The sequence below is a fragment of the Pyrus communis genome, chromosome 14 (genome assembly GCF_041283825.1).
Source record: "Pyrus communis isolate YQ-2024b chromosome 14, ASM4128382v1, whole genome shotgun sequence".
In the NCBI taxonomy this organism is placed as follows: Eukaryota; Viridiplantae; Streptophyta; class Magnoliopsida; order Rosales; family Rosaceae; genus Pyrus; species Pyrus communis.
The window spans coordinates 8978148-8996576 of NC_142578.1; the positions used below are offsets into that span (position 1 = coordinate 8978148).

General features: G+C 37.8%; 1 protein-coding gene across 1 annotated transcript; it reads right to left on the reverse strand.

Moving 5' to 3' along the window:
• Positions 1-417: 417 nt before the first annotated feature.
• LOC137713613 (putative inactive ATP-dependent zinc metalloprotease FTSHI 1, chloroplastic) lies at positions 418-6282 on the reverse strand. The gene is given in 16 exon segments (XM_068452934.2): positions 418-931; positions 1071-1320; positions 1415-1527; positions 1607-1690; positions 2027-2301; positions 2373-2421; positions 2423-2488; positions 2789-2984; positions 3134-3186; positions 3552-3680; positions 3785-3880; positions 4019-4084; positions 4182-4235; positions 4320-4754; positions 5236-5320; positions 5414-6282. Coding segments are annotated over 16 exon segments (2862 nt in total). The 5' UTR covers positions 6109-6282; the 3' UTR covers positions 418-715.
• Positions 6283-18429: the final 12147 nt, after the last annotated feature.

The window sequence follows — 18429 nt, forward strand, 5'->3', positions numbered from 1 at the left end:
TAGAAACGAGCGTTCTCAAGTTCACTAAAGCTTTTATGCTCACTCTTACGGATCAAGTTCTTATCTTGCCCCGATAGTTTAAATTAGATCACATTGTTGTTTGAGTAAACAAGTGAACCGAAATTTGAATAAATGAGACGTTGACAAATCATAACGAGTAAAAAATTGGTAAACAAATTGAGTGTAACTGTTCTCTGCTTCATCGTTCTACAAGGAAAAGATTGACATGAAACATGGACGCCCAAGGCTATGTCCAAACTTATCACGGATTGCCACATGGTGTTGCATGAGGGGCTTAGGACACTACCATCTTGACATCTTCGTTTTATGCAAGTCCTCTCAGGAGCTAAATAAAGAAAAAGATTTGTGTGACATGAGATTTTCAGCATGATGAAAAAGAAGTTTATAATGAGATCATGGCATCCAACTATCTGAGTAGTAATCTCATTCATGTGTAAATGGAAAAAGAGAGTGCATATTTCTACGTTATCTATCAACAAAGCAAAAAAACAAAAACAAAAAAATAAAGAAAATAAAGAAAGCCAAACAAAAAGGAAAAATGGCCTTTCTTTTGAAATACAGGAGAGACAGATTACACCAAAATTACAAGATACAATCTCATTCGCGCTCTTCATGCTCTTGATGGAACTGAAGCTTTCGATGCAGTCCTCGATCCATGCACGATACGCCAAGTCTGCAGAGAGCCCCCATTCGCTTAATCATAGGTTTCACCTTTGGATTGAGATAGAAGGGCGTACTCTAACTGACGTTTCTGTTCCTGTTCCTGTTCCTGTTCTTGTTCTTGTGTGATAAACTTAAGGCTGCCGGGATTTTCCTCCTCTAAAAGAAGCTTTAAGGGTGTTTGTGGAGGGTACTTGTTCAAGATAAAATCAATTTCTTCACCGCTAATTTCCTTGTGTTCAAGAAGAACCTGAAATGAAAGAAAGCCAATGAATCCCACTAAGTCATTGAACCACTTCGAGGTTAAATGCAGTCAGCTCATCTACACATATGTAATCTCAATTTGCATTCAAGATATTAAGATATGAATTTGCGTTCAGACCAATTACCTTCACAGTTTTAAGCAAGGCCGTGTGATGCTTCTTAAGCAGAGACAGTGTTTTGTCATACATTTTGTGTATCAGCTCTTCAGCCCTTTTTGCAACATCATCATCTAAATTGAAGTTCACTGGTGGTTCAATCAGGTCATAGTCGTGGTACAGTGATCCCTCGAAGTCCAGCCGAGGGCCTACAAATTCAAGTTTCTTCCTCCAGGGTGGTGGCTCTCCGTGTATGACCATCGGATTCTCCAAATTCCAACTGTAAGAAGAGATTAATCAAATCAGATCATTACAACCTGTCAACCACACAGAAAGCAAGGAGGTAGAAAAACAGTAGTGAATAGGGGCCTCACATGGTTAAAATTTTACGAGCAAGCCAAGATGCATCAGCAAGGTAGTCAACCGATGCCCTTGATGTGTCTCGTCCATATATGACCTCTTCAGCGGCCCTCCCACCAATTAAAACCTGCACATAAGAAAGACAAAACCTTCAGATAAAAGATAGGATACGGTATTAAAAGAAACTATAACAAAAAGAAGCAAACCTGAAGGCGATGCAATAATTGTGGCCGGCGTTCAAACATGTATGATTCATCATCAAGTCGATGAAATACAACTTGTGACAATGTCTGTACAAATTACTTGACAAAGTTACACCATAATTAACAAGTGATAGGAAAAGGAAATACCATAGTCAAATAATTCTATTATTGATATCAAAGTAGCCATCACATGTTACAGAACTGCGAAATTAACATGATAAGATAGTTCTGAGGCTTGAAGTAATCTAAGAAGATAGTTGGTTGTCTATAAAATCATTCAGGTTACCTAAGTATGCAACAGCACGACAAGGATGAACCACATAACAGTGACTATTTCATAAGACTGTCAAAAACATACAAAGCAAAGAAGAATGACAAATTAGCTTATGGAGGAAAAAGAAGATGAAGGAGCAGAACGAGCACCTGACCACGAGGGATGATTGAAATGCGATCACATCGTTCAACTTCTGCATTCTCATATTGCCTAAGCAGATGAGAAGTCATTGCCACTCCAACTTCAGTAGTGGCTCGACGACATTGACCCTGATGGCCCAACTCTATTCCAACCCGCTTTGGTCCTACAGTGAGTCTATCAACAGCATCATCCAAGTCTGACTGAAAAATTGAATCATGCCCCTTCCTCACTGCTACAAGTGCAGCCTCTTGGACCAGCTGAGCCAACTTTGCTCCCGTCCATCCTGATAAATAGAAAATTGGTCTCAGGCCTTCAGTTTGCAAATCCAGTGGAACGCCAAAGACAGATGCGTACCAGGTAAGTTTTGTGCATAGCTGGACAAATCAACAGATGGTGACATTTTTCACTTTGCTTGCATGAATTTTCAAAATATCCAATCTCCCCTTCGCAGCAGGAGGACGAATTTTTATCTGCAGGATGCAACCCAAATAATAATGAGCCACTAAATTACATTCATCAAAGCTAGCATATACAATTTAATGAATTTATGGATAACCAAGCAGAAAATATCAGTTTCAGCGAATCATCTGATATCAACCTGCGCAAATCCAACCAATGATTGGAGAATGGTTGAATGGCTCATTTAGAATCAGATACAGATGTATAATATGACTGAAGTATGTCATCTCAAGTTTAAACAGAGTCAAATTCCATGAAGCTAATGCAGTAGCCTAGCTCCAACAGTCGTTTACTTTAGAAAGAGAACAAACCTTCCGGTCAAAACGACCTGGTCGAAGAAGTGCAGGGTCTAACAAATCCCTGCGATTTGTAGCAGCTAAGAATATAACACCTTTACCGGTATCAAATCCATCAAGCTCAATTAAGAGCTGGTTCAGAGTAGTTTCTCTCTCTTGAGTGGCTGCATTATACAGGTGGTCGCTAGTTTCCTTGAAAATTCCTTGACGCCTGAGCATAGGATAGAAAACAAATACCCGTAAGTGTATTAGCATCCAGTTCAAAGTTAAACACTAATGATATGTCATAAAGGTAACAACTGTATGTTAACAAAATTAAAACCACAAATCATTAAAGTTCACCAAGAGAAATATGCATACCTCGTAGCCAATGCATCAATCTCATCGATGAAAATAACAGATGGTTTGTTTACCTGCACCAAAAAAATAAACAAATTCATAGCATAAAAGTCCCAATAAAGACTTCAAGAAAGTGAATATGTTGCTATAATTGATTAAAATACTCTCTCAGAAGTCAGAAGTCAGAACCACTTTTAAAGAGGAAAGTAGATTTTAAAGTCGAAACTATGAAACTGATAGCAGAGCGTGACTTGTTTGTGTCCTCACTTCCCCTTCAGGGTGACAGTGGGATAATATGGCGAGAACCAAATTTGTTAGCCGCATGGTACCTCCAAAAATATGTCCAGGTTTAAATGTTCAGAATTAAAAATGGCGTAAATTCTAAAGGAGATCGATCAGAATTAACAGAATTCAACTACAAAATGGGAAGTATAATCACCTTGGCTCTTTTGAATAGATCCCTAATACGAGCTGAACCAACACCAACTAAGACTTCAACAAATTCAGATCCAGCCATTTGGTAAAACGGAACACCAGCCTCACCGGCTATGGCCTTTGCAACCAGGGTCTGGAAAAAGGTGAGTAAACTGAAAAGTTAGTAATGCTTAACTTAAGTATTGTACACAGAAAACTGAAAAGTTAGTAATGCTTAATTTCATGTATTGTACAAACCTTGCCACATCCAGGTGGACCCTCTAAAAGAACCCCATGCGGTGGTTTTATTCCCATTTTGTCAAATAGTTCTGGGTTCTTCAAGTACCTCACCAACTAATCAGCAGAATATGAAAGATACTAATAAGTTTCCCTTAATTAGGAATGTAGCATTAAGAATTATAACAACATATGACCACGAATGAATTACAATATATAAGCAATTCATTCTCAAAGAATAGTGATAACGAATACCTCCAGGAGTTCCTCTACTGCTTCATCAATCCCTGCCACGTCACCAAACTTAACTCCAGTTGACCCCTGAACACATGCCAAGACAAAATAGAATTCTAAGAATCTTATGAACAACTTCAATGAGCTAGGAAGTTGCAAAATGAGTAACTATTAGAAAACTAACATCAACACGGGCTTCCGCTTTGGATCGTGAAAAATCAATCCCTTGCCACAGGTCCTACATATTAAGTGCAACACATGGTAATCAAATCCATGGCATAATAATACAAGGCATGAAACTGTAGAAATGACGCAGCATTACCCACTTCCGGAAGTTCTTAGGTCTTCTTGAAAGTGTGAAACGGACAAGAATGACCATGGTCATAAGGACAATTGTTATCGGTTTTAACATCTCAATGCTGGCAGATAGACCACCAAAAGTGTAAAATTCAGAAAATTTAGAGAAAATGCCTCCATCACTGAAAAAGTCAACAACGTTGTCCCATACTCTCTCCAAAATACCCAAGACGAGACCAAGAAAAAGTCTCAAAAATGGTTTGACTATAGGTAATACGACATATACAGTTGAAGCAAAAACGAAGCTGGTAACAGCAAATACAGCAGAAGCCAGGAATCCTCCAATAAAAACTGCTGCAGCAGCCATTACAGCTGTTACCATTCCAAGCTCCACCATCATTCTGCTAGATATGGAAGATGCCACCGGATGAGGGTACTGTGGTACCTTTCCAACCCACGACTGCAGCAAAGGAATCAAACAGTAAGGAAAGATTAACCTTCTATAGGAATAAAAAGACAAAGATAAACCAAACGGATTTCCAGACTCTTTAAACATATGGTTCCAATTCTATGACACCAATGCATTGTGTTCTAGGACCAAAACCTCAAGTCTAGGTATATGGTACAAGATATGGCTGAAAAAAATGAAGTCTGAAGTTAATTCTTGAACCTGATTATTTTCAATGAGCCCAAATATTTTCTGATCACTGATACTACAATAACTAAAGGAAGGTTAATACAGCCACCCTTACTTTTTAAGCACTCAAACCAGAACTTCCGAATAAAATGGGACTACATACCAAACACTCTAATTTTACACCATGAAAATAAGTACCACAAGATAATTCACCACTAGCTAGTTTGCATTTTCTTAAAACCAATTTCCATTTCATTCATAAGTTATGTTTAACTTAGCAGAAATGAGTTAAATGATTGATCACCGTAGTATGCCCCTCAATCATATATCTCGGGCCTGTGTAATCCTCCAAAAGAGCTTGAGCTTCACCCTCATCCAGCCTCATTGCCCTGAAAAATTGCAAAAACATATATCAATAAGCTGCCAAAAACATCCACAAAAATCACTACTCCCTAAGCAACAAACTGGTTAGTCAGTTTTACCATTTGGTTCGATGCAAGCTTTTTTCACCCGGTATCTCCTTCAAATCAACAATGAAATCACAGACACCATAAGAAGTCCCTGCCACTTCCTTGGAAGTTAACAACTTAACCTTATCACTCTTCACAGCTTTCAGAAACTCCTCATAGCTCATTCTGGGCAATTCCTCCAAACTCTTCTCAAATTGCTCTTCCTCCGGGAACTTTGTCCCGAAAATCTGCTCAGGCACATAGAGCTTCCCCTTGTACTCCCTCAAAACGTCCTTCAAATATACAGCGTCATCCTTCACTCCACCATCACTTAGCCCCTCAGTTCTCTCATTTTTCGCCTTCGAAAAATTCAGCCTTTTCGCAAAGAGTTCAGCAAAACCCACATTGGAATTCTTCCCCAAACTCTCTTTTTCTTTCAAAGTATAGAACTTGTCGCCTACCAAGTACCTGGGTTCAATCTGGCTAGGGTTCTCCTTCAAGACCCTGGTCACATAATCGTCCAGGGGGGCTTTGCTATTGTCACCGGACCTTGACGACGGCGGGGAAGACGATTGGCAGAGGAGGGTGAGTGACCGGTGGCGGATAGGCAGCTGCGGTTGAACTTTCCGAATCAAACCGAAACGCTTCGACTGAGCTGGGGATTTGAAGTGGGTGTGTGGTTTGGGAATGTAAATTTTGGGTGGATTGAGAATGTCAATGGATGCCATTGCTGGGGAAGACGAAGAAATTTGAGCAATTGGGGTTTAATTTTGGAGGGAAATGCTGCAATTTGTGCTCATAATTTTCTGGGGTTTATCTATTTTTGGGTTTAAGATTCTTCATTTTTTATTATGCAATTTTGTTGCATGAACTTTGAGTTGGAAACTGGAAAGTTTGAAACTTCGATAATTTGAGAGAGGCTTGGGTTCTGTTTCATATTATCCGGGTCAAGTTTTTTCAGGCGGGTTCAGATTCAGGGTCCGAATTCGATCAACCTTTGGGTCTTGGTTTCTCCACCACTACGAAGTTCGGTGTGTTGAAAATACTGGTGGGTTAATGAATGCCCACAGTGATATTGAAAACATTGGTAGATTTTTCAATACCCACATAGTAATGTGGACTTTGGAAATGAAAGAGATTGTATTTTTCAAAAGTTGTGTGTGGGAGTTGCTTTATAAATAGAACGCTCCGTGTACTATCAAAATACAGATAGAACAAGAAAGATCAATAACATTATCTATCCCTCCCTTTTTTATTTGTCATCCCCTTGTATTATAGTTACAGTGTGATATTTTACACTTACTTCGCTCATGTCACTAGTAAAGGTTATCTCTTTAACTTTTATTTAGTTATAACACGTTATTAGCACGATTCTCTAAAATCTAACCATTTTCTCATTTATCTTCGCCGAACGAAAGAAAAAAATGTTTCCTCTAAATATTTTACTGTTCATCTTCTTCCTCTGTCTCAACTGCTAAATATACCCTCGTGAAGAACTGTTTGCGCCATGCCTGCTTTTAGTTCTTAACCTAACAGTTACATATATTTTTGATTTCTTGTTTGGTGTAGATCTTGATTACTAACCCAGTGTTTATTTATGTTAATTTTACTGCAATCCAAGATGGAGCGGTACAATCGTCCATCTTGAACTGTAAATTTAATCTTAGTGCATATCCAAGATGGTGTGGTATTATCTCCTATCTTGGACTACAAATCTAATTTTACTGCAAATTTTAGATGGAGCGATATAATTGGCCATCTTACCCTGCATATTTAAATTTGTATGCTATTTAATTTCATTGCAATTTTAGATGGTGCGGTATAATCGCCCACCCTATTCTGCGTATTCAAAATTTTCTGTTACTTAAGCGGTGCGGAATAATCGCCCATCCTACGTTATGTTATTTCAATGAGAATGGTGCAGTACAATCGTCCTCCTCATTCATCTTGAAAATCTTGAGCCTGAAGTTTTGAGTGCTTATCATTTTGGCCTGAAGATAAAAATGAAAAATTTATAAGAATAAGAAGTTCTAACACTACATACCTCCAGAATACATATTATTCCAAGTTCTTACACATCTCAGTTTTCTTTCAGAAAAGAAAATGACGAACTTGGCAAAACTTGATTTTGTTACCCTAGACATTACTAGGAAAAACTACCTTACCTGGGTAGTAGATACCAAGATCCATTTGGAAGCAGAGAATCTTGGAAAAACAATCAAGGAGGGGAACAGTGCATCTTCTCAAGATCGGGGGGAGGCCATGATCTTTATCCGTCGCCACCTTGATGAAGGACTAAAAAGTGAGTACTTAACGGTCGAATATCTGTTAGCACTCTAGAAGGCATTGTGAAACAGATACAATCACCAAAAAACATTGATTCTTCCAAGAGCTTGTTATGAGTGGACTCACCTAAGAATCTAGGATTTTAAGTCAGTGGTTGAGTACAATTCTGCAATGTTCAGAATTAGCTCCCAGATGAAACTCAGTGGAGGAAACCATCATTGAGGATGATATGCTAGAAAAGACTTTCAATACCTTTCATGCCTCAATCGTGCTCTTGTAGCAAGAGTATAGAGAGCGAGGTTTCACTGAATACAATCAGCTGATTTCTATGCTCCTGGTAGTTGAACAAAACAATGAGCTCCTGATGAAAAATCATTAGTTCCGACCTACTAGATCTACACCATTCCCAAAAGTGAATGCTGCTTTTCTCAAAGTGAATGCCACATCCTCTGGTGGCAATAATCATAAACAAGAACGTGACCACAAGCAAGAACGGTGAAACGGGAAAGGCAAGAATCATGGTGTCTAGTTTCATAACCAGGTTCCATGCATAATTCAGGTCCAAGCTTTAAAAATGTGAATCGCCACAAAGGCAAAACTCATATGAACAATACTCCCAGAAACTTTGAAGAAGCCTGCCATAGGTGTGGTGACAATGGGCATTGGGTGCGGACTTGTCGAACCCCAAAACATCTGGTGGATCTATATCAAGCCTCCATCAAAGAAAAAGGTGTCGAGACCAATTTTCTTGACCAAGCTAAACCAATGGATATATCTGATTCAGTGTGTGAATTATCAGGGCAGTTGAACACAACTCACCTACATGTCTCAGATTTTATTGTGGAAATGAGGAATGAAGTATACTGGTCTGACTAAATCATTTATGTTTGATGTACTAAACTTGTAGTTCAGAACTAGCATTTCAAATTCAATAAAAGTGGTGTTTAAATTTCCTGTTATAACTTACTTTTAACTGTGATTCCCTTATTTAAATAGCATTGATAAAAACTATGGTCATTCTCAAAACATGAGAAATGGCGGAGATATTTATCTTGCAGACTGCGCAACCACGCATACGGTATTTCGAGATTGAAAGTATTTCTCAAGATTGATGCTTACAAAAGTAAGGGTAACAACAATATTAGGTCATTCAGATGTAATTGAAGGCTCAGGGAAAGCCCAAATTATGTTACCAAATGAAACAATATTGTCCATACAGAATGCGTTGTACGCTACTTCGATCTATTAGAAATTTGTTGAGTTTTAAATACATACGTTTAAATGGATACCACATTGAAACGAAAAGTACAGAAAATGTGGAGTATTTATGCATTATCTCCAATGATACCCAAAAACGTATATTGGAAAAGTTGTATGGTTTGACAAATGGATTGTATTATACATACATAAAGACAGTTGAATCACATACTATCATGAACCATAATTTCATTAATTCAAAAGTTTACATGCTTTGACATGATCGTCTGGATCACCCAGGATCTACCATGATGCGCATGATCATTACCAACTCTAATGGACATCCATTATTGAGTAGACACATTGCTATCTCAAATAATAACCCTTGCAAGGCTTGTTCTCAAGGGGAGTTGGTAGTTAGACCATCATAACTAAAGGTTGATGCTTAATCCCCATTATTTCTACAAAGAATTCAAGGGGATATTTGTGGTCCTATTCAGCCATCATGTGGACTATTCCGATATTTTATGGCTTTAGTTGATGCATCTACCAGATGGTCACATGTTTGTCTCTTGTCTACTCGGAATGTAGCTTTTGTGAGACTTTTTGCTCAGATAATTAAGTTGCAAGCATAGTTCATAGATTACCCCCATTAAGTTAATCCGACTTGATAACGCTGATAAATTTACGTCTCAAACCTTTGATGATTACTACATAACATTGGGCATTAATGTTGAACACCCTGTTCTTCATGTCCATACTCAAAATGGTTTAGCAAAAGTATTAATCAAGCGGCTTCAATTAATAGCCCGCATTCTGCTCATGAAAATAAAATTGACAGTTTCTGCATGGGGATATGCCATCTTACATGCTGCATCATTGGTTCGATTAAAATATATAGCCAACTACCAATACTCCTCAGTACAACTCGTGTTTGGACATCAGCCAAACATTTCACATTTATGTTTTTGGTTGTGCTGTTTATGTACCTATTGCACCATCACAACGCACTAAAATGGGACCTCAGCACCGACTGGGAATTGATATGGGTTTTGATTCACCATCTATCATCAGATATTTGGAACCTTTAACAGATGATATGTTTACAGCTCGTTTTGTTGATTGTCACTTTGATTAAACAGTCTTCCTGTCGTTAGGGGAAGAAAAGACCGTTCCAGAAAAACGGTAAGAGCTGAGATGGATTGTTCCCACCTTATCTCATTTTGATCCTCAAAGTATTCAATGTGAAAATGAAGTAAAAAGGATCGTTCATCTTCAAAGTATTGCCAATCAAATGCCAAATGCATTTAATGATGTTATGAAAGTGACAAAATCACATATACCAGCTGCTAATGCACCTGCAAGAATTCAATGTGAAAATGAAGTAAAAAGGATGTTCATCTTCAAAGTATTGCCAATCAAATGCCAAATGCATTTAATGATGTTGTGGAAGTGACAAAATCACATATACCAGCTGCAAATGCACCTGCAAGAATTGATGTCCCTATTGGATAAAATAAAGTGGCAGCGAATGATTCATCTAATGCACGCCTGAAGTGTGGTAAACCTTCATGTTCAAAAGATTCAGCCCCTCGGAAGAGAAAGATGAGGGCACAACTAAATCTAAATGAAATCATTCAAGAAGAGAAAATGAATGACAAATCCACAATTCATGATTCTTTACTTTCAGAAAAAGAAAATGTCCTTAATGAGACACATGTACCTGAAGACATAGAGGTATATGAAAGCAAAGAAATCTCTATAAACTATGCTTGTACTAATGAATTGTAGGATCGGAATGAAATAATCATCAACGACATGTTCGCATTCGTAGTAGTCCAATTCCCGGTTGGTGTAAACCCCGTGGGTTACAAATGGGTATTCACAAGAAAAAGTAATAAGAAAAATGAGATTGCAAGATATAAAGTACGACTTGTTGCATAAGGCTTTTCGCAAAGACCTGGAATTGATTATGAGAAGACATACTCTCCTGTAATAGACGCAATTACGTTCCGTTACTTAATAAGTTTAGTGATTTCAGAAAAACTTGACATGCGACTTATGGATGTCATCACCGTGTATCTATATAGAGAATTAGATACTGACATACATATGAAAGTCCCAGAAGGACTTAAGTTGCCTGAAACAACTAACAAATCACGATGTATGCCCTCAATCAAATTAAAGCGATCATTCTATAGGCTGAAACAATCTAGACAAATGTGGTATAATCGTCTCAGTGAGTAGTATATCAACAATGCCATTTGTCCTTGTGTGTTCATTAAAAAAATCAAACTCTGAATTTGCTATAATGGTAGTATATGTCAATGATATGAACCTAATTGGAACCCCTCAAAAACTCAATAAAACTGCTGAATATCTGAAAAGCAAATTTGAAATGAAAGACCTTGGAAAAACAAAATTTTATCTCAGCCTGCAGATCGAGCATTGTGCTAGTTGAATTTTGGTCCACCAATCGGCTTATATTGAAAAAATCCTGAAGCGATTTGGCATGGACAATGCTTATCCACTAAGCACGCCAATGGTCGTTCATTCTTTGGACGTTAAGAATGATCCATTTCGTCCAAAAGAAGATAATGAATTGGTCTTTGGTCCAAAAGTATCATATTTGAGTGCAATAGGTGCTTTACTGTATTTAGCACAATGTACTAGACCAGATATAGCTTTTTCAGTCAACTTGTTAGCAAGGTATAGCTATGCTCCAACAATTTGTCTTTTAAAGGAAATTAAAGATGTATTGCGATACCTTCGTGGGACAACAGACATGGGTCTCTTCTACTCAGAGAAATCCACAACTGACCAGGTCATTGTTGGATATACAGATACTGGTTTTCTCTCTGATTCGCATAAAGCCTGCTCACAAACTGGATATGTGTTCAAAAATGGAAATATAGCAATCTCATGACGCTCAACAAAGCAAACATTAGTTGTTACATCTTCAAATCATTTATAAATACTTTCTTTACATGAAGCAAGTCGTGAATGTTCTTGGTTAAGATCAATGATCCATCATATTCGGAATTCATGTGGTCTACTTTCAAAGACAGACACTCCAACTATCATCCATGAAGACAATGCAGCCTGTGTTGCCCTAATGAAAGAATGATTCAATAAGAGCGATAAAACTAAACACATATCTTCAAAGTTTTTAAGTGCACATGAGCTTCAGAATGCTAAAGTTATTGAAGTCAGTCAAATTTGTTCCAATGAAAATTTGGCAGATTTGTTCACCAAATCTTTACCAAAGTGCACGTTTCAGAAGTTAGTTCAAAGTATCGGATTACGTCGACTTACCAATCAGATAAATTTGAAAAATGCGAGGTAACATATTAACAATTTAGGTTTTAACGAGGTAACATAAGAATACTTAACACTATATCAACAATTTAGATAAAGTTGTACTCTTTTTCCTTCGCTATGATTTTTTTCCCACTGGGTTTTTCCGAGCAAGGTTTTAACTAGGCAACTGATGTTGATACGTGGGTATCCAAGGGAAAGTGTTGAAAATATTGGTGGGTTAATGAATGCCCACAATGATATTGAAAATATTGGTAGATTTTTCAATACCCGCATGGTAATGTGGACTTTGGAAATGAAGGAGATCGTATTTTTCAAAAGTTGTGTGCTGGAGTTGCTCTATAAATAGAGCACTCTGTGTGTTATCAAAATACAGATAGAACAAGAAAGATCAATAACATTATCTATCCCTCTTTCTTTTATTTGTCATCCCCTTGTGTTATAGTTACAGTGTAATATTTTACACATGCTTCACTCCTATCACTAGTAAAGGTTATCTTTCTAACTTTTACCTATTTATAACACGGTGTTTCTTTACTTTATCTTTTTTCAAATGAATTTTTATTTTCTGCTAGTCTATTATGAGGCTAAACTCACATTCTTTTCTTTAGTGTAGATAATATCATTTGATTCACACAAAAAAAATTGAAATTTTATTTTCTTTATCAATTCCACTCCTAAAAAGCCTCAGCTATAGTTAATTGCATCCACCCAAGTGAATAGTAATTGTATAAGTGTATTTACACTTTTAATCTAAATAGCCCAGACAATTCATTTTAAAATTAGGGTTGAGCACGGTGTAGTTTAGAGTGAAACCACAATTGAAATCGAAACTTTTTTGCAGTGCGGTTCGATGCAGTTTTGAAGTCAAAACCGAAATGAAATCAAGCCGTTTGATTTGGTTCGGTGCAGTTTCAAACCGTTTCAGTTCGATTTTTTGAGAAGAAAAAAAAAAATTATAATTTTAAATTTACACCTATTTGCGCATAAGACGATCTCATTTTCCTCGTACATTAATCAATGAACCTGCAGCAAAACTGCAAAGAAAAATAGCATCAAAAGCAAAATTGCAGCTAAAAAGGCAACAAACCAACAACAAAAAGTTCACAAAAAAACAAAATGCAGCAAAGGAAGTCAAAGATAAAGAGATTTGTCTGATCATATGCAATAGTAGCACCAATCTACAACACACAAGCATTAAAGAAAGTATATATGTATACATCTTTCACACTACACATTTTGTTTAAGTTATACTAGTCTTCATGCACGCGTTGACGCGCTTGTAGAAGGTATTTTTTTGAATCATGGTATGCTACACGCAACTTACACGTTTTAAATGTTTTTATATGCGCAAATTGATAAAAGAAAAGTCAAATATTTGAAGTAAATTAATAATCTTAAATCATGCTAGAAGAAACACTTCATAAACCAATTAAAGCAACTAAAACATAATAAAATCGATCTTTATATAATTACATTAAGAATAGAGAAAATAATATTTAATAAACAATTGATTGAATTACATTATTGATAGCTCATTGTGAGGTAAGCCCACCCACTCCCTCTTAGTATAGATAATATCGTTTGTTAAAAAAAAACAACAATCATTTGACAACTAATTTAATCACATTATTATCCGCATACGAAAAATCTTTTTTATAACTGGCATTACAAGCCTCTTAAGATGTTTTGAACGTGTTTAAAAATAGAGAAAATAATATTTAATAAACAATTGATTGAATCACATTTTTGCTAGCCCATTGTGAGGCTAAACCCACCTCTTCCCTCTCAGTGTAGATAATATCGTTTGCTAAAAAAAAAAAATAATAATCATTTGACAACTAATTTAATCATATTATTATCCGCTTGCAAAAGATTTTTTTTTTTTTTTTTATAACCAGCATTACATATCTATTAAGATGTTTTGAACGTGTTTAAAATAGAGAAAATAATATTTAATAAACATCTGATTGAATCACATTATTACTAGCCCATTGTGAGACTAAGTCTACCATCCTCCCCATTAATGTACTTGCAAAAACAATTAACACCTTAGGTCAATGTCAAGAGCCTCATGCGCCCGCGATGAATTTGGGGGAAGGGGTGGGGCTTTGGCCGAAGAACCTCTGATGCCAAAGTTATAATTTTGAGAGAAAAATGTTTGGAGAATTTAAAGAATTTTGCAAGAGGATTTAACTTAGGTTTTTAGAGAAAATGGGGTGATATTTACAGGGTGTGGCCGGCCTCTTTGGAAGAGATAGGAACTGATCAGTTTAGTGGTTTTTTGTGTGTAATTTACAATTAATTAGCTAATTGGCATAAAATGACATAAATAAAAAATGTTACATCATGACTAGCTTAATGGCAGTACACAACATGAGGTTGTGTTGACCCTAAAAACTCCTAAGCCTACGTGGCGTGCAGGCCGAGTAATTAATAAGCTAATTACTTCGTTCGATTGTGTGTGAGGCGTGCCAACTTTTCGGCCAAGGAGTAAAATATGTTGATGTAGCGTTGGGCGCATTGCTGACTTCTTGATCTTGCGACTGCGGCCAAAGAAGAAACACGTCTCGGCCTTCGAGTTTTAGAGCCTGAAGACAAGGTTGTTAGTTCTGCAAAGTTCACAAATCGTCGGCACAGGGTTGGGTCTCAGTAATTATATTCGTGAGAGTATAAGTACGCTAAACTGGTACCAGACTGTAATGACACAAATATTCGAAAGAGATAAATGTCTTGATTGTAAATGTGGTTCGGCCCAGGCTTGGCCTAGGTGCAGTGCAACCGGGGCAATGTCCAGAGCCCAAAGTTGAAAGGGGCACCCAAAAATAAAATCCAAATAATTAGGTATAAATTTTTTTTTTCGTCCAAAGCCCAAAATAAAGGCTGGAGGGGATAACTTGTCCAGGTTTTAGGGATTAAAAAACAATATAACATAAAGGGGATCTGGAGGGGACAAGTCTTCCAGGTTTTGGGCATGAAGGAGAGGCATAAGATTCAAGTTTTTCAGAAGGAGCTCCCTCTTTGCTTAGAGATTGTCACCTAACTTCCCAAGCCTAAGGTACTACGGAGAACACATACCCTTTTCAAATTTCAGCTTAATTTTTGTGTTCTGAGTCAGAAGCTTTGTTTCTTTTGCTTGAATTGTTCTGGGTTTTTTTTTCAAAATTGGGGGTTTTTTTGTAGCTATTGAGAGGTGAAAACAGCAGATTTGAGATGCAATCGTAGATTACCTACATGGACAATTTGAGTGTTCTAAGCAGTCTTCAAGTGAGGGGCATGTTTTTAAGGAATTCATTCCATCAACACGGATTTCATACAACTCCAAATGCACCACTCAAAGAGGTATTAAAAAAAGACTCCACCCTCATCAATTTTAGTAAATTTTGTGACTGCCCTTTTGTTTGGTTGCTTATAAAATTTGAGGTGAAGAAGTGGAAAGCATTGATTTTTAGGTGCAGGGCAATGGCAGGAGGAGCAAGTTAAAGGCTATAGTGATGGAGATGAAGAGAAATGGGGGTGCTTTTCAGCCTTTCCAAAAGGGAAAAAAAGCATTGGAAAGACAAATGGACCGGTGGCTAAAGAACCTTATTTGGCTTCGGCTACTACTTCCACCACGGACACCGTGAGTGGAGACAGTGGTGGGAACAACAAGAAAGAAGAGAAAGATGGACAAGGAAACAAAGGCGAAACTGGTTACCGGAGTTGCACCGTTGGTTCTTGCATGCTCTTCTCTTCAACAACTTGGTGGTTCACATGGTCTTTAGTTGAGATTAATTTAATGGGATATGTTATTTTATATGATTGGATTGGGATGTATTGGATGTCTTTAATGCATTCTGCATATATGTGATTTTCCATCTGTTTTTAATCATAATTTGGTTGATGTGAATAAAATTTTACACATACATGACAGAAATTGGAAGGCATTTTGCATGCTACTAATGATGAATTTTTTACACATACATGTGATTATCCTTGCAAAATATTTATTTTAAACATATGTTTCTGTATTTAAAAAGGGCACATTTTGGGCTTTCGCACTAGGCACCAAAAAACTCAGGACCGGCCTTGGTTCGGCCGTCAGAATGCCGAACTCTAAAATGTATTTGCAAATATCCAATCATAAAATAAAACCCGGCTTTCAATGTGCCGAGCCTAATAACTTGGTAACATTTCACTTCGCCGAGAAGGCTGATGAGATTACCTCTACCAACAAGGACTTGGAAATCCTTGTTGATCGAGACCTGGATAAATAACCAGTCGGTCTCGAAACAATGTTGTCTATCCAAACTGAAATGCTATTCGATCGGCTAATTCTACGGCTCCAGTGCAGTCTATCCAAACTGAAGATGTCATCGGTTGCTTTCACAATACTGTCTATCCAAACTGAAGATTAATTGGCGTGAAGAAAAGGGAAGAGGATAAAATCTCAAGGTTGTTAAAAAGCTTTTCGCATGGCAATTTGTGTGTTGATTTGAAGGGGCTTTTTCCTTTACGGAACATCTTATATTTATAGAATTTGTAGTACTTAACCACTGAAATAGAGTATCCCAGTTCCACTCTAACTTTTAGCATTCGGATAATGTGATAAAAATCCTCTTGATAATATTCCTTAGCCTTAGCCAAAGTCAAGATTTCTTGGCTTAGTGTCGTGCTCTTCTCATCTTTGCAAAGCACCGATCTAATCCAAACTTTAAATGCCTGAATCGAAGTTTACGTGGATCTTTGTCGTACAAACTCTCTTGCACCAATGAAATTCCAGATTGCATCATTATCTTGACTTCATCATTATCCCATGCATGCATGAAAACCATGCATCCTGATTATTCTGATCAACCTTCATCTTAATGTACCAAGTTGCTCCAATCTGATAACAAGAATCCTAAGTCCATTTGAATTGTACTGTAACATCCCACATCGAGCAACGGAGAAGGGGTGATGTGCCTTATATGTACATGCTTACCTTCTTATAGCACAAGGTCTTTTGGGAACTCACTGGCTTCGGGTTCCATCGGAACTTCGAAGTTAAACGAGGGAGAGGGAGAGCATTCCTAGGATGGGTGACCCACTGGGAAGTTCTGCTCGCGTAAGTTTCCAGAAACAAAGCTATGAGGGCGTGGTCGAGGCCCAAAGCGGACAATATCATGTTACGGTGGAGTCAAGCCCAGGATGTGGTGGAGCTCTGGTCGGGATATGATAATTTGGTATCAGAGCCACTTTGTCGTGTGGTGTAAGTGTGCCGACAAAGACGTCGGGCCCTTAAGGGGGGTGGATTGTAACATCCCAGATCGACCAACGGAGAGGGGGTGATGTGGCTTATATGTACATGCTCACTTCCCTATAGCACAAGGCCTTTTGGGAACTCACTGACTTCAGGTTACGGTGGAGTCGAGCCCAGGATGCAGTGGAGCTCGGGTTGGGATGTGACAATTTGGTATCAGAGCCACTCTGTCGTGTGGTGTAAGTGTGTCGACGAAGACCTCAGGCCCCTAAGGGGGGGTGGATTGTAACATCCCACATCGACCAACGGAGAAAGGGTGATGTGCCTTATATGTACATGCTCACTTTCTTATAGCACGAGGCCTTTTGGGAACTCACTGGCTTCGGGTTCCATCAGAACTCTGAAGTTAAGCAAGTTTGGGTGAGAACATTCCTAGGATGGATGACCTACTGGGAAGTTTTGCTCGCATGAGTTTCCAGAAACAAAACCGTGAGGGCATGGTCAGGGCCCAAAGCTGACAATATCATGCTACGGCAGAGTCGAGTCCGGGTCGGGATGTGACAGTACTACTTGTTTGGAGATATAATTCGCATCTTATTATCCCGTATTAGAGAATATCAAGATAATTTGTTATTAAAAGATCATTATTATGATAACAAATCATAAAATATTCTTTCACAATAATAAAATTATCTTCACTTTTCCATCCAATGGTGTAAAGCTATGCTCACTAACGGCCTTGACTGCACGGGCCGATGGTGTAATTTTGGATCCAAACAGGTTGCCAACAAGCTATGCAGATGCAAGCTTAATTAAGTAGTCAGGCAGGTAGGCTCTGGTAAGTGAACATGAAACCAAACTGGTAAGCGAACAGGAAACCAAACTAGACTTGACTTGAACTGGCGAACTTAACTTGACTTGCAATCTTAATTGGACTAGAAATTTGATTCCTATTCTGATTGGCTGACATTGAAAGTACAGAAAGAAAACATTTGAGTGCTCCCCCGTCACTAGACAAACGAGATTG